Source organism: Prionailurus bengalensis, chromosome B2 (assembly GCF_016509475.1).
Source record: "Prionailurus bengalensis isolate Pbe53 chromosome B2, Fcat_Pben_1.1_paternal_pri, whole genome shotgun sequence".
In the NCBI taxonomy this organism is placed as follows: domain Eukaryota; kingdom Metazoa; phylum Chordata; class Mammalia; order Carnivora; family Felidae; genus Prionailurus; species Prionailurus bengalensis.
The window spans coordinates 132,303,045-132,330,049 of record NC_057349.1 but is presented as its reverse complement, the minus strand read 5'-3'; the positions used below and the strand labels follow the sequence as shown (position 1 = coordinate 132,330,049).

The following is a 27,005-nucleotide window of genomic DNA, read 5'->3' as shown; positions in this document are numbered from 1 at the left end:
TTTAGGAAGTCATTTTCTCTCTTCACAAAGTTTTGACTTTCAAAGTCTCTCACCTTGCTGTGAATATCAAAACACCAACAATCCTATTTTAGATATCAGAGGCTAATATTACCTTCTTTACTTTTATGTCCCTGCTGTAACAATCTCACTAATTCCTTTAAAAAAAAAAAGTCTCATTTTATTTTTGAGAGAGAGCAGCGGAGGGGCAGAGAGAGAGGGAGACAGAGGATCAGAAGCAGGCTCTGCGCTGACAGCAGAGAGCCACAAGTGGGACTTGAACTCGAGACCCCTGAGATAGTGACCTGAGCCGAGCCAGCAGCTTAACTGACTGAGTCACCCAGGCGCCCCATGATCTTATTAATTCCTAATGCCTTTCAGCATTCTCCACCCCAGGAAGGGTAGATGGTTCTGGCTTACTGAGGGGAAAGCCATGTTCTTTAGAAATACAGACTGGGTTGGTTAACTTTTCATACTTCCCGCTTCCTCAAATATTCAAGAACATTCTTCCTAAGTGACCAGGACCAGGTTCATGGGTGTACGACCTGCACAGTCACAAGGAACCTCACCCTAAGAGGGGTGCCATTTTTTTTCAAGTGCTGCTATCACCATATTGAAATTCCCAATCATTTTCGAGCAAGGGGCTCTGCAAATCATGTAGCTGGCTCTGCCTGTGAGTATGGGCCTTTAGAGAGAGCATTCCATCCACAAAAACTAAAGGGATTTCATAATCTAGTGTTACATGTGGTGTAAGCCTACTCTGCCATATAAACGGGGTGTTTTTCATTCTCTATTTCTGCTATCCCATTTGCTTCCTTTCAGGCAGGAGCAAAAACTTTTTGTGTCAAGGTAAGATTTGTTAACATGAGTACAAATCTCAAGCTTAGGAAAAAGATTGGGTGGGACCGGGCCTCTCAGTAGCAGGAGAGAAAGAATGGACCGTATGCTCAAGCACTCTCTTTGTTCAAGACTGCATACCACATCAGAGAGAAGGGAGGAAGGAAGAGAGCCCTGTGCATCCATCTGTCTACCCACCTCCCCGAGAGGGCAGAGATAGCAGAGGACCACCCCTCCTTGTGCCAAGCAGCAACAGTTTAAAAAGCACATGGGACTGGTGTCACAGGACTAACAACGATGCTTCTTATCGATCCCAAATTACATATGCAGGACATTTCTTCCCAGTAAGTGCACAATTGCTGTCCTGTATAAATGCATGACCTTGTATCAGCCTGGGTAACAGCATGTAAAACAAATATATTTCAATATGAAAGACAATTTTTAATGCACATGAACACGAACTTACTTACCATCCAGTAAAGTTTCACAACATACTTTCCGTAGCTATTGAATAAGGGCATGTGACCTTTCACAGCCTTGCACAGAGAGTAGATGTGTTCCCAGGGCTTCCAGGCAAGACAAGGAGGCTCCCCTGTGGTCCCTTTGAAATAATTGTTCAAAATGCCTCCATTGAATATCTTCCACACTGCATAGATTTCACTGATAATCCATCTCATCAGCTAGAGACAAAAGCCACTAGTGTTAATCAGTTGCTTTTCAGTTGTTGGTACTATAATTTAGGGGGGAAACCAGTCAAAAATCTACTTCCAGTAGTAATATTAAGTCCTACATGTAATGTGTTCCACATTTTGATTTCTAACTTATAAATAAAGTCACTGTTCTTGCCTTTGCTGTTGGGAAGCAGTCACAATACAAGCTAAAAAGGCTTAACATTAAACATACTCTTAGCTAAGAGCTATCTTCCAGAGTAAACTGTCAGTGATTTGAGATTGATCTCCATTTCAGTTGTGTGTGTGTGTGTGTGTGTGTGTGTGTGTGTGTGTGTGTGTGTGAAAGAGAGAGAGAGAAAGAGAGAGACAGAGACAGAGAGGGGAGAGACAGGGTGAGAGAGAGAGAGAGAGAGAGAGAGAGAGAGAGAGAGGGAGAGAGACTGAATGCTTCTGAGAGTAGTGGTGATTTTATTCTGGAATTAACTTCCTATAAATGAGTAAGCTACTCTTCTGTAAGTGTTGAGAAGTTTGAGAAGAAAATGATCTCTTTTATGTCAATAGGATCAGTTAGACAATGAATGAGATGAGAAAGAATTAAAATTGCATACACAGTTAAATCTCTAAGTCTCGTATTTCATGTGTCAGTCTGCAGGTGCAGAAGTGATCTCAGTAAAACTCCCATGGGCAGAGTTTTCAACAGGCAGCAAGGTGCAGTGGGGAGTGGGGCCGAAACAGAGACCAGGGTTTGAATTTTCTTCCAGGTCTTTCTGCTCTAGGGCACGTCATTTCACTGTCTCTAAACTGCAGTTTCTGTAATGCAGTCTGTAAAACGTAGACTATGCTATCTATTTTTCAGTATTTTACAGGGAATAGAAACAATGCAAAAAAAAAAAAAAGGATCTGTGAGTCACAGTGGTGTTAAGTAAAGACATTATTACCCTCAGTAATATTGGATTTTTGGAAATATTCATCTTATGTTTAACTGCCTGGTTTATAAGAAGATTAAATACTTGAGACTAACCTCATAAGATTTAGGTTTGCCTTAATTTACATTATCTAGGACATTTCTTCTAGTTTAGTTAAGTTGAAAAAGGTAAACCAAGTATCTTCCTGTATATCTGGTAATTTTAATATAGAATATTTTATGCTTTTCTTCCCTCAAAAAATAAAAAGGTAAAGTCTATGCATGCTCTGGATCATAAAATAAGCATATGTTAGACTAAAATATAAGGTATAAAACCATTCAAAGGTAACTTTATGCTAATCAGTAAAACCTGGTTGAAGAAATAAGTGTTTTGATTTTAATATTGGTCAAGATATTTAAGATAAGAAAGACAAAGTGTTTGAATCAATAATGACAATTGATTTCGACTGGGTCTTAGGAGAAAATAATTTTTTTAAAAAACACCCTGTTTCTGATATAACCGCCTTAGGGGAGTGGAACAGGCTTGCTTCTGATGGATAAAACCCAGGGTGTGGAGGTGGGGGTGTTTAGGTGAGATTTCCCTTCGTTAGCAAGTCAAACAATATCAGGACACCCTGCTCTTGAGCACAGAGCAGAGCAAGTCAGGCAGCAACTTGATGTCAATTACTAGGCACATGGGTCAAGAGGCCAAATACGCAGATTTTGAGTCTCAGCTACCCGAGGTCTATGGGCAGGAGGATAGGGACACAGCAATTGTACTACTAACATTTCCCCACCATTTGCTCATTAAACTCAATTGAAGAGGCTTCTCTTCCTCTTTGAATGTCTGGCTTATAAAATACTGAGCAATTCCAAAACTTAGAGGTAAGTGAGAGATAACTGAAATTGACAGTCTGGGAACTGTTTTAAGCAGGTCTGGAAGATATTCTGCAATCAGACTTCAGTTAGAAATTCCCTACATACCTCACTGCAGAGTAAATGTTCATTTGCTGAAAACAAGTCAAACAGGATTTCATTTTTCACAACTACTGGAGTCTGAAATTTAAAAAAAAAAATATATATATATATATATATATATAGAGAGAGAGAGAGAGAGAGAGAGATTACTCCTTAGGAAAAATAAAGGAAATGTAGCTGAATGAAATATAGTTTCATGTGATATAAACAAGTCAAACCTATTTCGTTTCTCACAACCAGAGAAATTAAAAGAAAAAAAATAAGCACATAATTCCATAAGATAACCCTCTTACAGCTATACGTGACATTCACTTAATACTGTAATGCCTATCAAATAGAGTCTTTTCATATAAAAAAAGGAATGTTATAAGATATGATATACGCAGATAAAGTCAGCATGCATACACACATAAACTGACAGTTTAAAAAGTGACCTAAAATTTAAGTTAACCTCTCAAGTTACACCTGAAGCTTAGTTAACACGATAGCAGGAAAAATATCTTCATCTTTGATAAAAAATATTAACTGTGACAGCTTTTTAAAATCTTGCCCAATTTCAAATCCTGTTATCTTTTTAAGAATTCATCTAATGGTCATTATTTTATTGGTATATGTCTAAAGATGCTTCTATATACTTAGAGCGCTAATGAATAAACACAATAAAGGAAAATATTATTTATAGTAGTTTTTAAAAATGTGTTACAATTCATATCAAGCTTATATACTCAACATATCAAATTAACATAAATGTGTTTTTGATTAGTAAAATCATGGAAACTAATGCCATCAACTACTCTCAATCACATGGACAATTAACACCTTGAAAACTCAACAAAATATTTTTTTACGTCTGAGAAAAAACTTACTAACTACCTTGAAGGCCTGAACTGACTGTTATGTTTATAATTTATGAACATAGCAAGTTACATACATATTATATAAATATTTTACATAAAAATATATTTTAAATTCTGGTTTGGCTAATTAATTGCAAGGTGACACTTCTAAAATGTCCATACTCTTCAGCAAGTACCAATGTACATTGACTTCGATTAATAATAGATTAAATAAATATTGAATACCTAAAATTTGAGGAGTGAAACTTAACAGCTGCCTGCCAACAAATGAAAGTAGGCACTGATAGTGTGTAAAAGACAGCAAATATTAAGGCAGAAGTCTCTACAGAGGTCTCTATTCCCTGTACCTATACCAGAGACAGAATAAATCTTCAGACATCTTACATCTCTTCAATATAATCAACACTCAAGAGCCTGGGCCATCAATAGCTGGTTCTCAGAAATAAACAGTTCTGATCACTCCCCTAGTGGTTAGGGCTTGTTAACCTTCTCAGTTGGAAAAAGTCCATGTTGGTTCTAATATCTTAAATCCAGTCTTTTCAGTTTTTTCATAACTTAGTTTCTCTCTGACTTAAATCATGTCCTGTGACTTCATCCCTTGCTTTGAGTAGAAGAGAGTAAATTTCATATAGATAATTCATTATTGGGGCACCTGGTTGGCTCAGTCAGTTAAGCATCCGACTTCAGCTCAGGTCAGGATCTCATGGTTCACGAGTTCAAGCCTCACATCAGGCTGTGTGCTGACAGCTCAGAGCCTGGAGCCTGCTTTGGATTCTTTGTCTCCCTCTCTCTCTGTCCCTCCCCTGCTCATATTCTCTCTCTCTCTTTCTCTTTCTCTCTCTCTCTCTCTCTCTCTCTCTCCCTCTCTCTCAAAAGTAAATAAAACATTTAAAAAATTCTTAAAAAAAGGAAGTTCATTACTGTTTTGCTAAATTTTTGTCTAAGCTTTATATATGCCCATATTTAATGAGTTTCAATATAAAGTGTATATATCACCATGGACCTGGGCATTAAAACTTGAAAAACATTATTCTTAGACTTCATAGTCAGCGAGACTTTCAGTTGTGGCTGTTCTGGTGCATACCCCAAGAGGAGCAGGTGCACGGGATCAAGAGAAAGAGCACAGAGGGAGAGCAGAGGTGCGAAGATGGGTGTCAACATTATAAGTTTAGGTAGAAGTGCCACCAACAACAATGGATGAATTTATTTATAAAACAAGCATATCTCTCAGAACTAAGGTATGCTAAAAAGAAAAAGAGATGGCATATAACTCTTCTACTTATTCACATTTGAAATACCCCCACTTTATGGAATTAATATCCTTTATTTGCATGAAATGTAAACTCTGCACTTCCATTGCACAGAGCCTGGATATTATTAATAATACATTACTATTAAGCGCATTATATTAACACCACAGAATTTACATTCTTCACATCAATATTACCTAACAGCATAAGTTATTTAAAGGCATAGTTCATGTACATTTGATTTATTTTATTTATTTAAAATGTCTTACAAGTAGACATTCAATAAATATTCTGATGGACAGAGGTGCATCTTCTGATTTTCTCATTTTACTAAATATCTCTGAATTTAGAATTATCTTTCTCAGATAGTAACGGTTGTTGGAAATACGGTGACTGAATTGTATTTTCTTGCATTAGTAGCAGTCTTATTAAGGCTAAAGCTTTTAGGAATAAAATCACTTTGTGTAGAAATTGAGATTGGGTGGGTTCCATAGTAAATGGAAGATTCAGCTCCATTACAAACATTTGACTCGCACTAAATAACTATTTTAGCCTACTGGTTTTCATTTAAAATGATGGTTTCTCAGGGTGCCTAGGTGTCTCAGTCAGTTAAGCATCTGACTCTATTTCTGCTCAGAACATGATCTCACAGTTCATGAGTTCAAGCCACACATCTCACTGTCAATGTGAGGTCTGCTTGGGATTCTCTCTCTCTCTCTCTGCCCCTCTCTCTCTTTCTCAAAATGAATAAACAAACTTTAAGAAAATAAATTAAAATATGGTTTCTTGAGCACTGTGCTAGTCAATGTGATTCAAGTAGCTGAGCATGGGGTCCAGAAATGAAGATGGCCCTTGGAAAATGCTTCAAGAATACCTGGAACACAGGTAACCAAGGGCAAACCTCTCGGACTAGAAAATTAACACTAATACACACTAGAGTAAACAGAATTTCATGTCACATAGGTTCTGGCTAAGAAGCAGAAAAGGCAAAGTCAGTCAAAACTTAAGGAATAGCTTCCCACACATTTTAGGCTATCCTTTGACATCATGTAGAGAAAACTCAAGACTAAACAAAATTTCAATATTCTCTTGGAAACCAGTACAAGAAATAGTAAACTATATTGATAATCATTTTTTTCTATTAAATGCCAAAAAGCAATTCCTTTTTCTTACTAAATACCATGGGGAAAATTTACAGTGTTTTAAGAAATGAGAATGTCCATAAGTAGGATAGTACAGCCCATAGTTAGTATGTATTTTATTCAATAGTAAAAATATTTCTTACCCGATTAAATAAAAAATCCTGTGGACGCTTCCAGGAATAAATTTTCAACGATGGTGGCAATTCAATCTTTCCTTCAGGGTCTTCAAAAAAATGCTATATAAAAATATATTGAGGGTTTTTCTCTCCATATGGTTTTATTAAAATAAAAGCAACTCAATCTTAAAAAAAATTAATAAGTGCATAGATTTGATGAATAAACAAGCATTTATAGAGCAATTTGTATGTTCTCAGAGGTAGTTCATGGAATACTTGGTAAAGACTGAAGTTAACAATGCTGTATTTAATTAACAAAACCTTGATTGTTGAGTAACATTTTATTGCAGAGGAAGCAGTCCAAACAAGCATAAGCTGCTTCGGGATGTGAATTTGGTATGGTACGAAAACAATTTGGATGGGACAGATATGGACATATTTTGCACTGAAAATATTGTGCTTTTTTTAACCTGAGTAGAGAAGATTTAAAAAGTATGATTGTATGTAAATGAAATTCATACCTCTGATCTGAATTTCATTTATTAGTTTCCAAAATTAAACTTGTTATTTTGAGATAATTATTGATTCACATGTCGTGGTGTGAAATTATAATAAAGAGAGTCCCTGTGTCCTCTTTAGCCAGTCTCTCTGATGGTAAAATCTTCTAAAACTATAGTGCAATATCACAACCATGATAATAACATTGACGCACTCAAGATACAGAACAATTCCACCAGCACAAGGACCCATCCTAGGCTCTTTTATGGCCATACCCACCCTCCAACCCCCTTACCACCTGTTTAATACCACCAGATCATTAATCTGGTCTCTTTTTCATTAATTTTATCATTTCAGTAATGTTATATGAATGAAATCAGATAGCAGGTAACCTGTGGATTGGCTTTTTGCCCTCTCTGCCTAATTTCCTGGAGATTCAATTCATTCAAGCTGTTGCATATATATATCAATAGTTTGTTCTTGTTTATTGCTGAGTAATATTTCATGATACAAATATTTGTTTGTTTGTGTACCATCTGTCCATTGAAGGACATCTGAGCTGTTTCGAATTTGGGGTTATTACTTATAAAGCTGCTATAAATTTTTGCATACAATTTACAGGCTTTTGTATGAACATTAGTTTCCATTTCTCTGAGATAAATGCCCAATAATGCAAGTAATTTATTAGTTTCTGAGCCCATAGAATGGGTCAGTTAGTGAGCTCAGGAAGAAAAATGACATACAAATGTCTACTCTCAAATGCTAGCAATATAGTAAATTAGACTTCAAGTAGCTACTGTGTAAAAGTTCTTACAGCTCACAAGGTAATTAGGTTGTTGGGGTGGTCCTTACAAAACTGAAAAGTACTGCGGGTACAAAAACAATGCTCTATAAAGGTAAACTGTATTGTTAAAAGGGGTAACTAAATTTCACCTGAGTTAATAGCGATGAGACAAATAAATATCATTTGTGATTTTTATGGTACTCATATTTTTATCCTAATGCTGTTGTGGCCTGAGAAATAGGCTCTATTTGAGGGTATTATCTGAGCTTTCAACCCAGTAATTGTCTATGTGTATCTGGAACATATTCAAGGTACTGGAATACTTGGAATGAAGACAAAGGTAATCCCAACATCTAGTCAAAATGATCAAAGAATGAGTCCCTGAAAACCAGACTGAAGTTTCCAGGAGCCACACTAGACTTCCAGGGTTGCCTCATGTTGTTTTTTCCCTCACAAATATGAACTCAGTTACTCTGAACTCCCCTATCTGACAATTCCAATCAGAGTCACCCATGGATCTATTTCTATTGTCTGATTTTTCCTCTCGTTTTTCAGCCGCTTGGTTCTGTTCCTCTTCAAAACTCTAGGTAATGATGTCTTCCTCCAGAGGACGATTTTATTCCTTTCTAGCAGGCAAAGTACAAAATGAACTTCACCCTGTCAACAGTGGGTTTCAAGATTTGGTCAGCTTGGTGTAGTTCTGGTTTACCCTTACTCAATACAGAATGCTACAGCCATGTTGGGGGACTAACTGGAAGGCTGAGTGTCTGAGTCCCTTCACCTTGGTATACCCTTAATCCCAATCTCTTGCCATAGCATCATGAAATAGTTTCTCTTATTTAGCTTCCAAGCTGTTGCCTTTTACTCATTTGCTCAGCAGCAAAGTCTTCACACATATAGCTTAGGAGTTGGGTAAATGTCTCGACATAAAACTACAAAATTTTCAGATTGTGTCTCTATAGTTACCTCTGGGATTCTGCTTCAAGTGTTAACTGGTTTTGTAGCCCCAGACAATATCCTCTCTCTGAGCCCAGAGAAACTGACATAAGCCCCAAGTCACTACTTTCTGCTTGCCTTCTAATTTTCATGTCTTGAATTATTAAATTTCTTTGAGGAGCAAATAAAAAGGTAAAGGGGGGCCCATCTTATCATAATCTGTTGTGATTCCCTTTTCTCCATGTTAAGTTAACGGTACTCTTTCCATGTCGCTTTGCCTTAGGTGTATTTCTTATACCCACTTTACAATACTTCATTAAATATGTCTCAGTTTGGTTTACCATCCATGTCATTTTATTGCTGTCCCTTAGCTGAAGAAGCGAGACCCAAATCTAGAATTACAAGGAAGGGTTAGCTTATCTGACGCTGATTTCCTGATCACTAGCCTCACATCTAAAGAAGTGACTTTCTATAAAATCGCAAGGATACCTGCTATAGGTCCAGGTTTATGATAACTGATCCTGGTAAAATATGGATGTTGCAAATCATGGCTAAGAGCTACTGTGCTACTGTATCATAGAAATGTAATCACCATGCTTGGAGTGTCCACCACTCACTTCTGTAGAGGGACTGTCACTTGCCACGCCATGAATGCTGAGGTCGTAGAACAGAACTGTGAGTGGGAAGCAAAATTATACCCCAGATGGTACCTTTGCGCAGTTGTCATAACCAAGGTTTGAGCTGCTGTTCTACCTTGTGAGGGCAGGAGAGGCAGAACGGAGTGTTAGCTAAAGTTCTGAAGTACCACACTCCATTGTAATAGCCCTTATTTACCACAGGAGGAGGGCTGGCGCTTCCCTAATTATGCAGTTCTATGTAGCTCCATAGTCCAAGGGCGACAGTATCTATTTTGTGGTCTGATGTTCAGCCAGCACCATTTCTGTACGTTGCCTCCAAGTGAAATGGGCATCCAGTGACCAGCACACATGTCTAGAATTTGATGCCTGGCCTTCCAGAGACCAGCAATATTTTTTCATAGGCATCTGATAAAGACATACTTGCACTCCAAGGGCCCTAACGTGTTATAGTTTAGGTCTTATTTCCTAGTTCAGAGTTTTCAGTCACTTCTACTTTTCTCTTCCTTATTGTTGGGAGTGACTCATTTTTAGACCTTTTCTAGAGCTCAAATTCTTAACTGAGGATTTGTACAATCTATCTTCCTAATGTAACTTCACATTCAATCCCCACTAGTTGTAAATTTCTGTTAAAAATATGTAGAATATGAACGTTTTCATTTGAACCCAGAGAGTTCCAAAGTCCCTTGCATCTAAAAGTGCCACAAGTTAGAACTTGAAATTGTTCAAGTACTAAGAGAATCAGCAATTCGTTATATTTACTATCTTTTGTAAACAAATTAATGTTATGAATAACGCAGCTTATAATTCCGCATTTTGTGAATAAAACATAATTGCTAATAAACACCATTTTGGAGTTCTCTATGCAAATAAAGACACCAGAGTTCAACGTGGTCATTCTGGCAATTTTGTTTTTGCTTTGAAACTGGATTGTGTTCCATAAACATTTTTGTTAAATGAATTGCTGCACCAAATAAATGGGTCCTATTTAAAATGCAACCCAGACCCATACCCCCAACAAAGAAGTCTTTAGATGTAAACATTTTTAAATAGACAGAAGAACCTAAGATAACATAATTGGAAAAGGTAGTAATACCATTCTCAGCTCCAATCCCAGGGACACATCATGTCTGAATGGCCACAGATAAATGAAAAGTACCTGAGATCGTTCCCCAAATATCTTGAAGAGAATATTAAGAGGGATTCAACTGTTATCTCATATAACATCTTAAAAAAAATTGTCTCCTATAATCTCCAGATAACAGCTCACAGGTCTCCTGGGGCATTTCATTGTCTAAATCACTCTCTCTACTCTTTTTTTTAAAGTTTATTTACTTATTTTGAGAAGGGGGCGGGGTGGGGGAGGGAAAGAATCCCAAGCAGGCCCCCTGCTGGCAGCATAGAGCTCAAGGAGGGGCTCGAACCCATGTACTGTGAGATCATGACCTGAGCTGAAATCAAGTGTCAATCACTTAATCTACCCAGGCACCCCCTCTAAATCACTGTCTCTAAATGTCTGGTTCCCCACTCTGTCCAAAATCCACTAGCTAACTGTTCTATCGATTTCCCCTTTATTTCACCGTGACTCTTTGATCACGTCTCTCCTTTCATTTACTCAAATACAATCAGCAAAGCTCAGGTCTAAGGCTTGGAAAGACAGGTGGGTAGGATGGGGGGAGACAGAGGGAGAAAGACAAAATTTCTCTCCTTTGAATGGAGGCTGTGGAGAAAATGGACTCACATGTTAGGCGATCCTATTCCGTGACAAAATTTAAAACTAAAATGAAATCTAGTCACCTTCAAATGGACTTACAAATACAGGGCTTTTTCCCATTTTATCCTTTTCTTTTCCACCTTTGCCTGCATCCCACTTTTCTGCATTTATGTCGGCTTCATTCCATTCTGGCCAGATCGGGAACTTCCCCTTCTTCTGCTCAATGGAGCCAGGTTGCACATTACCGCCAAAAAGGTACTGACTAGAGACAGAGCAAGGAGGCGAGTTAGTTTTCATTTGAATCTCTAAGGTAAGATATTGGATTAATTGCATGGTAGACATTTAATTATCTTGTCAGCATCCATGTTAATGACATTTTTCGATATAGTCTTACCTGTGGCAGATGGCATCCACAGGTTAACGTTCAAAAGACTGAAATACCCAAAGAGATTATTCCACAAACAAATCTTGAACTTTAGCCCTTACTAACTAATGCAAGACATTCATCATAAACTCATAAGATGCCATAAATGGGAATATTTCTATACAGTTCACACTTGAAGAAAATCCTTTATGCGTATAATATTAAAAGCTGTTTGAAAATCAGCACAGATATAATTTTGATGCTTCCCAGGATAAAAGTGCTATGTGATCATTATTTTAAAAGAAAAAAATTCTTAATTAGATAAGTAGGAAAGACATACCCACCCCATTCTAGAATCCACATTGTTGACAACTGTCCATTCTTTCAAGTTAGTGGGAAAATATGTGCATTTCTTCTTCAAAACATCATTCAGCTTATTCTTTTTATAGACTGTTTTTCCCACTTACCAGTATATTGCAAATAGTTCCCATGTCAATGAGAATTTAACTAAATACAAATTTAATGATTGCAAACTATCCCATCACATGAATTTACAGCCTTTCATTTAATTAAGATCCTATAGCGAAAAATTTGAAAGTTTTGATTTGAATTTTGTGTTCCCTATTATAAATGAGACTGTAGGGTTATCCTTATTGCCAAATATTTGCAGACATTATTTTTTTTTTCTTAAAATTTGTTTATTTATTTTTTGGGAGAGTGGGGGGGGGGGTGGGCAGAAAGAGAGGGAAAGCAGCATGGAGCACACAGCAGCATGGAGCCCAACACGGGGCTGGACCTCACAAACCGTGAGACCCTGGCCTGAGCCAAAATCTAGAGGTGGACGCTTAACCGACTGAGCCACCCAGGTGCCCCTTTGCAGACATTATTAATTCTTTTATTAGTATAGATTTTTATAAGAAGTCTTACTGTACCTAAATATATGCATATTTAAAATTTGTGATATATTTTGACTAATTAGCTACAGAGAAGTTGGACTTGTTTTTTTACTCTTATTATTAATCTATGACAATTTCCAATCTCTAAACCTTGACTTTCACTTTTTTTTATTATTGTAAATTTAAAAATCTAAAATATGCATCTTGCTTAATTTGTCAAGTTTTAACAAGTGAGTGAGGTTAGAACCCTGTTCTCAATCCTGGGATAAGCAGTGAACAAAGCAGACTAAAATCTTTACCCTTATGGAGTTCTTACTCTAGTGGGTGGAGACGCAAAAACACAGCATAAATTAAGTAAAATATATAGTACATTCAAAAGGGAAAAATGCTAGGGGTAAATATAAAATCGGAAGGGGAAACTAAAGAGTTAAGGTACAGAATTTTTAACACAGTGGTTAAGGAGAGTGGTCCATAATAGGACCATATTTAAGTAAATAGTGAAAGAAACTAAAAAATTAAGCTGTGTGGATCCGTGGAAAGACTGTTCTGGATACAGGGACGCGGCAAGTACGAAGGGCAAGAAAGAGTTTTCTACATGCGGAGAGTGTCCTGGCTTCTGTGAAGAAGAAAAATATCAGTGTGGCTGAGGGGCAGTAAAAGGAGATCGTTTCAGAGAGGTGTCTGGAATGTAGAGAGTATACCGCTGATCTCAGCTAAAGGAAGGACTGGGTTTGCCTAAGTGAGATGGGAAAAGCCAAAGGAGAGTTTCAAGCATGGATTTTTATAACCATTCTTGCTGCAGTGTCGAGAAAAGGTCAAAGGAAACAAAAGAGAGAATTTAGAAGGCACTAAAATACCATGTGAGAGCTAATGGTGACTTGGACCAGAATGCTAACAGTAGAGGAGACAGGAAATAATCCCCTGTTTTTAAGAGAGAGCCAATAGATTGAATTGATATTTGCTGCAAGATAGAAGACTGTGGGATGGGGCAAAACTGAGGTAAGGAATGAAGCAGCATTTCACTTCTGAATGAGTTGCGTTCTAAATGTTTGTCACGCGTTTGTGGACATGTTGAGTAGTCAGTTAGATGTAGGATTCTGAGGCTTTAGGAGATAGCATTAGTGAAAATCTGAGTCATCAGCATTTAGATGATATTTAGAGTCTTAAGACTGGATTAAATCACCAAGAAAATTACTATACCTAAGGAAAGGCACTCCCAAGAATGCTATTCAAAATACCCAACAACTGGTAAGGAATGAGCATGTCAATCCTCAAAGCCTCCAGTTCCAGTTATGCCAGAATTTATTCACCTAACTAGAGGGGTCAGGGATGTAGTAGGGTTCTCAGGGTAGGTCAGGGACCTAGGGAAGGAGGCAGAAATATCTGGGGCTCAGGGGGTTTGGTAAGGTTATTGTTAAGGCTATTCAACAATCAAATGAAAATATTTCAATATTCTAACGTCGACAGTTGTATACCTGCCCTGATACTCCATGTTAAAAGTCTGAAAGAGTAGGAAGAAAACTGAGGAAAGCAGTCAATGAGTGTGGTAGACAGAATAATCCGCCCCCATCAATATATCCACACCATGATCACCAGAATGGTGAATAGATTACCTTCCATGGCAAAAGAGGTATGCAAACAACTCACAGTATTTGAGTTGGGAGATTATCCTGGATTATCTGGGTGGCCTCAATGTAATCCCCAAGGGTTCTCAAAAGTCCAAGAAGGAGACAGAAGTACTCAGAGGGAGATCCAGAAGAATAAATAGAAAAGGAGAAGATTGAGCAGATGGCTCACCAGTCCTGTTTTCCATTTCCTACGTTTCCCATACTACTTTGCAATTTGGCTGGTACTTTGTGGTGGTGTTTTGGACAATGGCATGTGGGGGAAACGTGTTGCATCCTACCTTGAGGCTCATAAAACATCCTGTGAGATACTTGTCAGCATGACTCAATCCTTCAGGGAATATCTTAGAAAATGGTAATGCCACAAGATGAAGGGAGCCAAGAATCCTCATAGAGCACATACAAAGCCACTACTAAACTCCTGATCATACTCTAGTATAAATGAGAAATATCCTTTGGTGTGTGATTTGGGGTTGTGTGATATTAGAGCTAGCATTGATTACTTCCTACTTGCTACTCTGATGTTGTAATTAGCATTGATTATTAACATTGACAAATATATAGGGTAATTCCTTTTTTAGGAGTTGATCTTTTCTATCTTTAATCATTGTAAACATATGCATGGTAAATTACTTATAGATAATTTTTCTATTATCTTAAGTTTTTGACACTTGATTCATTTTTTATCGTTGTGATTTCTGCCTATTTTTTGTATATTCTTGTGTTTGAGGACACTTTTATTATCAGCCTATCCTTATCAGGGTTTTCTTTTCCTCCAAACCCCTTTCCCCAAGGCAATCCTGTATTGAAAGAATGTGTTTTCAATGTAATATAGAATTTTCTTCTGTCAGTGATCCCAAATAAATATGCCATCCAGGAACCCATAGGTCCTTTAAAATCAGATCTCAAACCTACATAAGTCTCAGTCCAAAGGTTTTCATTTCTCAAGGAAGATTTGTTTGTTTTTTTTTCACCCAGCATAGAAAAAGCATAGAAAGCCTAGCCTTCTTATAATCTAAGATTCTAAAGCAGATTTTCTTATTCACCTTTTTAAAAAAAGATCTAAACTCTGGAAAGTCATGCCTTTACCTAAGGCTGGAGCACTCCCTTTCCTCATTTGTCCAATCTATGTTAAAACAAAATACTCTATTTTCATAAGACTCCCTAAGGAAGTTACAGCCTCAGCTTAGAGTTACAACATCCTGACTTTCAGTTCCCTCCTCATTTCTGGATTCTGAATATTTTTATTTCTCCCTTTTTTTTAATGTTTATTTATTTTTGAGAGAGAGAGAGAGAGAGAGAGAGCAAGCAGGGGAGGGGCAGAGAGAGAAGGAGACACAGAATCCCAAGCAGGCTCCAGGCCCTTAGCTGTCAGCACAGAGCCCGACGTGGAACTCGAACTCACAAACTGCGAGATCATGACCTGAACTGAAGTCAGATGTTTAACTGACTGAGCCACCCAGGCACCCCCCGAAGATTTTTATTTCTTTATGTAGGCATTTGTAGGTATCATTTTTTTTTACCTTAATCCACCATCTTGCTGGAAAAGAGAGGTTGAAAATATATGTATTGTAAAGCAGTGTTTCTAAATAGCATGTAAGAAAATAGGAGAGAAGGATGACAATAGGGAGAGAGGGAAAATTTTCATAATATTAATTAAAAATCAAGATACAAAATAGTACATTATAGTACATCTGTTTTATTGAGTGTTGGGACAAACTGTACAGATAAAAAGAAATTGGTGATTTTGTATCCATCAAAACCATGCTAAAATTTACCTCATTCAGGAAGCTCAGAATTTTAAAAGTTATTTTTGTAAAAGGAAGATCTAATTTCTTTAAAAAAATAAATAAAGGCTTTGCTAAGATTATGTTTTGCTTTCCTCTTCATTCTGTCAAGTGTAAGTAAATGTTCTGGCTCCCTCCCTTAAGCTATTAAGCTTTATCACTAATTGGCCTACTTTCTTTGTAACATGTCAAATTTGATTCCATCTATATCGAAGATCACTTAAAAAGACGTTTATTTGAGGTATCTTATACCAGCTCAATAGCTCACCTATATTGCTACATGCACAATATAAACAGTGGTCAAATATAGCCCAATGTCAAACATGTTGTAGACTTCAAAAGATCATGCACAAATATGTGGCTTTTGAAACTCTCAGCACAATATGCCTTTGACGTTCACTGCCAGAATGTACGTCCTGCTCTAGTATAGTTGAGATCCTTAAATATTCAAAGCATCTTATTCCTGGTCTCATCAATTCTGAGAACAATCTAATCTTTAAACACAGAAGTAACTCAGGACTTTTGAAGATTTAGGAACTGGTAATACTGGGAAATAAATGTGGCCAAGTTCCAGAAAAATCAAATATGCAAAGAAATCAAACCTGGCATACTGAAAAATCAGGGGGGTACAGAGTTATCTAAATCACATAGCAGTACACCCAAGTACTAGTAAATGATTCAATCCATTAAAATTACAATTTGTAAAACAGATTTGAAAGATAAGTATATCCTCTACATATATGGCTAAATACTTCCTTCTACACAGTGAGTCTAAGTATGCTATTGAAATAGGGGAAGTGTCACTGGAGATTTTAGGAGAGGCTAGAATTTCATGATCAAAAGCCATGGAGGGGCTCGTGGGTGGTTCAAACGGTTAAGCGTCTGACTTTGGCTTAGGTCATAATCTTGCAGTTCATGGGTTCGAGCCCCACATTGGACTCTGCACTGACAGCTCAGAGCCTGGAGCCTGCTTCGGATTCTGTGTCTCCCTGTCTCTCTGTGTCTGCCCCTTCCCTGCTCATGCTCTGTCTCTCTGTCTCAAAAGTAAATAAACATTAAAAAATTTAAAAAAAAACATTGAAAAATGTGAATGGGTGTTTGCCAGAGACAGGATGGGTGAAGCCAAATGGGTGAAGGTTGTCAAAAGGTATAAATTTCCAGTTATAAAATAAGGGAGTCATGAGGTTGTAATGTACAGCATCATAACTACAGTTAATAATACTTTACTGCATATTTGAAAGTTGCTAAGGGAGTAGGTCTTTAAAGGTCTCATCACAAGAAAAAATTTTGTAACTGTATGTGGTGACCGATGTTAACTAGACTTATTGCGGTGATCATTTTTCAATACATGCAAATATCAAATCATTATGTTGTACACCTGAGCTAATATAATGTTGTATGTAAATCACATCTCAAGTGAAAAAAGAAGTCAATGGACTAAATACAGAAAGAAACTGTAGTGGTGGGTAGGGGGTTGAGATAGCATAATCTACAAGTAGGTACTGGAATTTGATTTGACCTGTGGTAGTCCAAGCTTAAAAAATCTGTAAGTCTGTTTCAGAAAAGAAGCTAAATTTACCCTGTAACTGTCAAGAGGCCAGTAATAGGCTTCATGAATGAGTGAGTGGCTACAGCTACTAATGAGCTCCTGGCTTTGAACTAAAGCCAGGTATATGGCTTTATATGTGGTATATTCCCCCTATAGTTTATGGCACAACAGGCAACGTGCCAATGTCCTGTGATGATGTGAAGAAATAGGTTGGCCAAAACAAATTAAAAAATGGCAATAGGAGGTGGCCTCTACCACAGTGGGTGTGGTATCAGGGATAGCACTTCCCACATGGGAGAAAAGACTTCCACCTCCCAAACTTAAGGTTTGGGTGGGGGCGGGGTAATATAAAAATGCACCTCCTAATCAGAAAGGACCCTGCTTTTACACTGGAGCAACGTGCTAGAGACCTCCTAGTGGTCCTTTAACCACTTAGTGTGGACAGGTCCTGGGGTTTTTAGAGAGGATCAACATTCAAAAGGAGGGAGATATTCCTCATAAATCTCAAAAAAGCAACTATTTATCAACTGATAAGGAAGTATTTCAATTTTGGAACAACTGTCCTCTCTTTTTCAATAGTGTATCACGACTGGATGATGGCAATGGGTAAGGAGTGAATCATTCTGGAAAACCATCCAAACCACATGGCAAAGAACAGTATACATGAGTCTAAAATAGCTATAAAATATGAACTAAAAAACTAACATTAAAAAGCAAAAAAATGAAATGGAAAATTATGAAGGACAGTCGGTAAATAAATCAAAAGAAAGAAATCCACCCAAGAGAACTAATGTAGCCAACTTAAAAGATATTTAAATATGTTTAGAATTGCCAAAAAAATAAAGGAGGGAAAGTTCTGCTTTGCAATGAGTGCAAAAAGGTATTAAGCAAACATATGACAAAGAAGATCAATGTGAACAGAGATACTGGAAAATTTTAGCAGTGACAACTTCAGCTGTTGAAAGAATAGACTAAATAAAGCCAAAGAAAGGAGAAGACTAGTGATTTAGAAGGTAGTTTTTTTTTGGAGGAGCCAAGATGGCAGAACAGCATGGAAGTTTTTTGTGTCTCATGTCCATGAAATACAGCCAGACCAACACTAAACCATCATACACACCTAGAAAACTGATTGGAGGATTAACACAACAATCTGCATAACCTGAACCACAGAATTCGGCAGGTATGTGGCACAGAGAGGTGAACTTGGGAGGAGAGAAGCCAGTGGCGGGCAGGGAACCGCCTTTGCAGGAGGAGAAAGGACGGGGCGGGGGGGGGGGGGGGGGGGTTAGAATACGGGAAAAGCACCCCTCCCCAAAAGCAGCTGGAGAGCAAGTGGAAAACTGGAAACAGCCACAGGGCCTAAACTAAAAAGAGAGAAAAGGAGAGGGTTTAAATTCCATTAAGACTGTAAACAAGGGAAGCGCAAAGTCTACAACTCCGCAGCTCTATACCTGGCGGTGCTCTGGTGGGAAGGGCGAATCCCCAGGAACAAAGTGGGGTCCGGGAGGTTCTCAGGCCACACATAGAAAAGCGGCTCCACTGCTGGAAGCACATTTGGTGGAGACTGTTGAAGCCACCTGGTCCCAGCAGACCCCAGAAGGCGGCCACATTCGCTGGTGCTGGAACAAGGTCATTAAGGGTGAAGCCTGGTGCCAGATGTGTGTTGTGATTTTCCACGATCCCTGAAAAGCTGCTGCTACACTATCTTGAGAACTTTTTCTGGGGCGGGCTGGCACCTGGCCACAGTCTCGGGGCACCGGCAGTAGCAGGATCCAGCAGGCGTTCCTGGGTGCATCCGGCATTCCGGCCATTGCTCGGTGAGATCCTCCCACAGAGGGCGGGACGGGTCAAAGCCGCAGTCCTTCGAAGTAAGGGGCAGGGGAAAACAGCCGCATCTGAGACAAAACTCGGGAGAGAGGTACTGCCTGGGGCTTGGTCACGGACAGTGAAAAAGCGGGGAGTGGACAAAAGCTGAAGACAGAGGACAGGTGCGCGATTGCTGATCGGAGAGAACAGAGTTCCCACACTGGAGACCGGGTGACGCCATTTTCCCTGCCCCCATGCACGCATAGATGCACCTATGCAACAATCCACCCCAGTAGGCTAGCAGCGCCATCTAGTGGAGAACAGAGCCGTTACACTGAGCTCACCCAACTGGGCCAAACTTGCTCTTCAAGAACACAAGTTTCACCGCCTACTTAGTTTATGGACTATAAAGCGCTTCATAGTCTGACTTCTAGGGGAAAAACGAAGTCATTTCAGTGCTATTTCCATCTATTAGCAGGTCCCTCTATTCAATTTTCTTTCTTTTTTTCCTCTCTTTTACACTATACTTTTTCTTGAATACAAGAAAGAGAAAAAAATTCATTTTTATTTTCAATTTTTCTTAAAAATATTTTTCTTTAATTTTTTTACTCTATTTCTTACTTTTGTGTATTTTTTTTTCAAATTCTATCTTACTTCCATCATTCTATTTTAGTCTACTTCAGTGTATTCACTTTTTCAAATGTTCAAACGACTTCCTTGTTTTCTTTTTTTCTCTTTTTCATTTCTTTTCTTTTTCTTGAATGCAGAAAGTGAAGAACTTCATTTTTACTTTCAATTTCTATTAAAAATATTTTTCTTTAATTTTTTAACATATTTTTTGCTTTTATGTAATTTTTTTCAAATTCTATTTTACTTCCATCACTTTATTTTAGTCTACTACAGTGTATTCACCCTTTCAAATTTTCAAATGATATCTTTTTTCTTTTTTCTTTCTTTTCTTTTTCTTGAATAGAGAAAGAGAAAAAAATTCATTTTTATTTTCAATTTTTATTAAAAATATTTTTCTTTATTTTTTCCTACTATATTCTTTACTTTTGTGTACATTTTTTCAAATTCTATTTTACTCCCATCATCTCATTTTAGTCTACTTCAGTGCATTCATTTTTTCAAATTCTCAAATGATTTCCTTTTTTTCTCCCTTTTTTTTCTCTAATCTGCCAAACCACTTTCAACACCCAGACCAGAACAAACCTAGGATCTAGCACAGTTATTAGATTTGTGTGTGTGTGTCTGTGTGTTTTTAATTTTTTAATTTTAATATTTTTTAATTTTAATTTTTTATTTTAATTTTTCTACCTCATTAATTCCTTTTCTCCCTTCAAAATGACAAAATGAAGGAATTAACCCCAAAAGAAAGAGCACGAAGAAACAACAGCCAGGGATTTAACCAACACAGATACAAGCAAGATGTCTGAACCAGAATTTAGAATCACGATAATAATACTAGCCGGAGTCGAAAATAGATTAGAATCCCTTTCTGCAGAGATAAAAGAAGTAAAAACTAGTCAGAATGAAATTAATAATGCTATAACTGAGCTGCAATCACGGATGGATGCAGTGGTGGCAAGGATGGACGAGGCAGAACAGAGAATCAGCGATATAGAGGACAAACTTATAGAGAATAATGAAGCAGAAAAAAAGAGGGAGATTAAGGCAAAAGGACATGATTTAAGAATTAGAGAAATCAGTGACTCATTAAAAAGGAACATCATGGGGTGCCTGAGTGGCTCAGTCGGTTAAGCGGCCAACTTCGGCTCAGGTCATGATTTCGCGGTCCGTGGGTTTGAGCCCCGCGTCAGGCTCTGTGCTGACAGCTCAGAGCCTGGAGCCTGTTTCAGATTCTGTGTCTCCCTCTCTTTGACCTTCCCCCGTTCACGCTCTGTCTCTCTCTGTCTCAAAAATAAAAATAGGGGCGCCTGGGTGGCTCAGTCGGTTGAGCGTCCAACTTCAGCTCAGGTCACGATCTCACAGTCCATGGGTTTGAGCCCCGCATCGGGCTCTGGGCTGATGGCTTAGAGCCTGGAGCACACTTCCGATTCTGTGTCTCTCTCTCTCTCTGCCCCTCCCCCGTTCATGCTCTGTCTCTCTCTGTCTCAAAAATAAATAAACATTAAAAAAAAATTTTTAAATAAAAATAAAAATAAACGTTAAAAAAAAAGTTTATTTTAAAAAGGAACATCAGAATCATAGGGGTCCCAGAAGAGGAAGAGAGAGAAATAAGGGTAGAAGGGTTATGTGAGCAAATCATGGCAGAAAACTTTCCTAACCTGGGGAAAGACACAGACATCAAAATCCAGGAAGCACAGAGGACCCCCATTAGATTCAACAAAAACCGACCATCAACAAGGCATATCATAGTCAAATTCACAAAATACTCAGGCAAGAAGAGAATCATGAAAGCAGCAAGGGGAAAAAAGTCCCTAACCTACAAGGGAAGACAGATCAGGTTTGCAGCAGACCTATACACAGAAATTTGGCAGGCCAGAAAGGAGTGGAAGGATATGTTCAATGTGCTGAATCAGAAAAATATGCAGCCATGAATTCTCTACCCAGCCTTTCAAAATAGAAGGAGAAATAAAAAGTTTCCCAGACAAACAAAAATTAAAGGAGTTTGTGACCACTAAACCAGCCCTGCAAGAAATTTTAAGGGGGACTCTCTAAGGGGAAAAAAGATGAAAATATAAATAAATAAATAAATAAATAAATAAATAAATAAATACCAAAAGCAACAAAGATTAGAAAGGACAAGAGAACACCACCAGAAAATCCAACTCTACAAGCAACATAATGGCAATAAATTCATATCTTTCAGTACTCACTCTAAACGTCAATGGAGTCAATGCTCCAATCAAAAGACATAGGGTAACAGAATGGATAAGAAAACAAGATCCTTCTATATGCTGTTTACCCACTTTAGACCTAAAAACACCTTCAGATTGAAAATAAGGAGATGGAGAGCCATCTATCATGCTAATGGTCAACAAAAGAAAGCCGGAGTAGCCATACGTATATCAGACAATCTAGACTTTAAAATAAAGACTATCAAGATATGCAGAAGGGTGTTATATCATAATCAAGGGGTCTATCCACCAAGAAGACCTAACAATTGTAAACTATGTGCCAATTGTGGAAGCACCCAAATATATTAATTAATCACAAGCATAAAGAAACTCACTGATAGTAATACCATAATAGTAAGAGACTTCACTCCACTCACAGCAATGGACAGATCATCTAATCAAAAAATCAACAAGGAAACAATGGCTTTGAATGACACACTGGACTAGATGGACTTAACAGATATATTCAGAACATTTCATCCTAAAGAAGCAGAATATACATTCTTCTCCAGTGCACATGGAACGTTCTCCAGAATAGACCATATCCTGGGACACAAATCAGCCCTAAGTAAGTACAAAAAGATCGAGATCATACTGTGCATATTTTCAGACCACAACGCTATGAAACTCCAAGTCAACCACAAGAAATAATTTGGAAAGGTAGAAAATACTTGGAGACTGAAGAACATCCTACTAAAGAATGAATGGGCTAACCAAGAAGTTAAAGAGCAAATTAAAAAGTATATGGAAGTCAATGAAAATGATAACACCACAACCCAAAACCTCTGGGAAACAGCAAAGGTGGTCATTAGAGAAAAGTATATACCAATCCAGGCCTTCCTAAAGAAGGAAGAAACATCTCAGATACACAACCTAAACTTATGCCTTAAGGAGCTGGAAAAAGAACAGCAAATAAAACTCAAAACCTGCAGAAGACAGGAAATAATAAAGATTAGAGAAGAAATTAATGCTATTGAAACAAAAACAAAAACAAAAAACAAACAAACAAAAACAGTAGAACAGATCAATGAAACCAGAAGCTGGTTCTTTGAAAGAATTAATAAAATTGATAAACCACTAGCCAGTTTGATCAAGAAGAAAAAGGAAAGGACCCAAATAAATAAAATCAAGAATGAAAGAGGAGAGACCACAACCAACACAGCAGAAATAAAAACAATAATAAGAGAATATTATGAGCAATTATATGCCAATAAAATGACCAATCTGGAAGAAATGGACAAATTCCTCGAAACATATACCCTACCAAAACTGAAAGAGGAAGAAATAGAGAATTTGAACAGACCCATAACCAGTAAAGAAATCGAATTACTAATCAAAAATCTGCCATAAAACAAGAGCCTAGGGCCAGATGGCTTTCCAGGAGAATTCTACCAAACATTTAAGGAAGAGTTAACACCTATTCTCTTGAAGCTGTTCCAAAACATAGAAATGGAAGGAAAAGTTCCAAGTTCTTTCTATGAAGCCAGCATTACCTTGATTCCAAAACCAGAGATCCCCCCTAAAAAGGAGAACTATAGACTAATTTCCCTGATGAACATGGATGCAAAAGTCCTCAACAAGACATTAGCCAACTGGATCCAACAATACATTAAAAATATTATTCACCACGATCAAGCGGGATTTATACCTGGGATGCAGGGCTGGTTCAATATCCGCAAAACAATTAACGTGATTCATCACGTCAATAAAAGAAAGGACAAGAAACATATGATCCTTTCAATAGATGCAGAGAAAGCATCTGACAAAACACAGCATCCTTTCTTGATAAAAACCCTCAAGAAAGTAGGGATAGAAGGAGCACACCTTGAGATCACAAAAGCCACATATGAACGACCCAATGCTAATATCATCCTCAATGTGGAAAAACTGAGAGCTTTTCCCCCAAGGTCAGGAACAAGACAGGGATGTCCACTCTAGCCACTGTTATTCAGCATAATATTGGAAGTCTTAGCCTCTGCAATCAGACAACACAAAGAAATAAATGGCATATTTCACCCAAAGAGGTGAAAAATCTATACACTGAAAACTATAGAAGGCTTATGAAAGAAATTGAAGAAGACACACACACACACAAAAAGGAAAACGATTCCATGCTCCTGGATAGGAAGAACAAATATTGTTAAAATGTTCATATTACCTAAAGCAATCTGCATATTCAATGCAATCCCTATCAAAATAACACCAGCATTCTTCACAGAGCTAGAACAAACAATCCTAAAATTTGTATGGAACCAGAAGAGACCCTGAATAGCCAAAGCATCTTGAAAAAGAAAACCAAAGCAGGAGGCATCACAATACCAGACTTCAACCTATATTACAAAGCTGTAACCATCAAGACAGTATGGTAATGGCACAAGAACAGACACTCAGATCAATGGAACAGAATAGAGAACTCAGAAATGGACCCACAAACGTATGGCCAACTAATCTTTGACAAAAATGGAAAGAATATCCAATGGAATAAAGACAGTTTCTCCAGAAATGGTGCTGGGGAAACCGGACCACGACACACAGAAGAATGAACCTGGACCACTTTCTTACACCAGACACAAAAATAAACTCAAAATGGATGAAAGACCTAAATATAAGACAGGAAGCCATCAAAATCCTCGAGGAGAAAGCAGGCAAAAACCTCTTTGATCTTGGCCACAGCAACTTCTTACTCAACACGTCTCTGGAGGCAAGGAAAACAAAAGCAAAAATGAACTACTGGGACCTTATCAAAATAAAAAGCTTTTGCACAGCGAAGGAAACAATCAACAAAACTAAAAGGCAACTGACAGAATGGGAGAAGATATTTGCAAATGACATATCAGATAAAGGGCTGGTATCCAAAATCTATAAAGAACTTAGCGAACTCAACACCCCAAAAACAAATAATCTAGTGAAGAGATGGACACAAGACATGAATAGACACTTCTCCAAAGAAGACAACCAGATGGCCAACTGACACATGAAAAAATGCTCCACATCACTCATCATCAGGGAAATACAAATCAAAACCACAATGAGATACTACCTCACACCTGTCAGAATGGCTAACATTAACAACTCAGGCAACAACAGATGTTGGCGAGGATGCAGAGAAAGAGGATCTCCTTTGCATTGTTGGTGGCAAGCAAGCTGGTGCAGCCACTCTGGAAAACAGTATGGAGGTTCCTCAAAAAATTAAAAATAGAACTACCCTAGTAGGCATTTATCCACGGCATACAGGTGTGCTGTTTCGAAGGGACTCATGCACCACCATGTTTATAGCAGCACTATCAACAATAGCCAAAGTATGGAAAGAGCCCAAATGTCCATCAATGGATAAATGGATAAAGAAGATGTGGTATATATACAGTGGAGTATTATTCGGCAATCAAAAAGAATGAAATCTTGCCATTTGCAACCACGTGGATGGAACTGGAGGGTATTATGCTAAGTGAAATTAGTCAGAGAAAGACAAAAATCATATGTCTTCACTTATATGAGGACTTTAAGAGACAAAATAGATGAACATAATGGAAGGAAAATAAAAATAATAAAAAAACAGGGAGGGGGATAAAACAGAAGAGATTCATAAATATGGAGAACAAACTGAGGGTTACTGGAGGGGTTGTGGGAGGGGGGATGGGCTAAATGGGGAAGGGGCATTAAGGAATCTGCTCCTGAAATCATTGGTGCACTATATGCTAACAAATTTGGATGTAAATTTTAAAAAATAAAACAAGTTAAAATAAAAGAAGGTAATTTTTTTAATCAAGTGTTTGAAACAGACCCCTTTTAAAAATATTTATTTATTTTTGAGAGAGAGAGAGAGAATAAGTGGGGGAGAGGCAGAGAAGATGGGGGACAGAGGATTTCAAGAGGGTTCCATGCTAACAGTAGAGAGCCTGATGTGGGACTCAAACTCACAAACCATGAGATCATGACCTGAGCCAAAGTCAGATGCTTAACTGACTGAGCCACACAGGTACCCCTGAAACACACTCTTTTTGAAATTTTTTTTTAAAATTTAAATCCAAGTTAGTTAAAATATAGTGTAATAATGATTTCAGGAGTAGAATTTAGTGATTCATCACTTACACGTAACACCCAGTGCTCATCCAACAAGTGCCCTCCTTAATGCCCATCACGCATTTCTCCCATCCCTCTACCCAACACCCCACCGGCAACCCTCAGTTTGTTCTCCATATTTAAGAGTCTCTTATGGTTCGTCTCCTCTCTGCTTTTATCTCATTTTTTCTTCCCCTCCCCTATGTTCATCTGTTTTGTGAAACAGACTCTTTTTGTTAATTAAAAAAATGATTTTATTGTTTTTTGTTTATTTCTTTTTGAGAGAGGGACAGAGCACAAGTTGGGGAGGGGCAGAGAGAGAGAGAGAGAGAGGGAGACACAGACTCTGAAGCAGGCTCCAGACTCCAAGCTGTTAGCACAGAGCCTGATGTGGGGCTCAAACCACAAACTGTGAGACCATGACCTGAGTTGACATTGGATGCTTAACCACCTGAGCCACCCAGGTACTGTGAAACAGATTCTTAACTAGAGAGAACAAACTGATGGCTACCAGAAGGGAGGTGGGTGGGTGTATGGGTGAAATAGGTGATAGGGATTAAAGAGTTCACTTGTGATGAGTACCGGGTGATGTATGGAAGTGTTGGATCACTATATTGTACACCTGAAACTAACATGAGACTGTATGCTAACTAACTGAAATTTAAATAAAAATGTTTAAAAAATCCAGTGTTTGCATAGATAGATAAAGAGATAGAAACAGTGAACTGAACAGGTGGAT

The 27,005-nt window shown here is 37.9% G+C and overlaps 1 protein-coding gene across 2 annotated transcripts in view; it reads right to left on the bottom strand.

Annotated features, from left to right (window-relative positions):
• ADGB (androglobin) overlaps nucleotides 1-27,005 on the bottom strand; it is a 161,608-nt gene that overhangs the window by 120,632 nt on the left and 13,971 nt on the right. For both annotated transcript variants that reach the window (XM_043592553.1, XM_043592554.1), the window contains exons 2-5: nucleotides 11,419-11,581; nucleotides 6,780-6,872; nucleotides 3,394-3,465; nucleotides 1,305-1,514 (exon numbers count right to left, since the gene is read on the bottom strand). In XM_043592553.1, coding sequence (XP_043448488.1) covers nucleotides 1,305-1,514; nucleotides 3,394-3,465; nucleotides 6,780-6,872; nucleotides 11,419-11,581 — 538 coding nt within the window. The remainder of the gene's footprint in view (nucleotides 1-1,304; nucleotides 1,515-3,393; nucleotides 3,466-6,779; nucleotides 6,873-11,418; nucleotides 11,582-27,005) is intronic.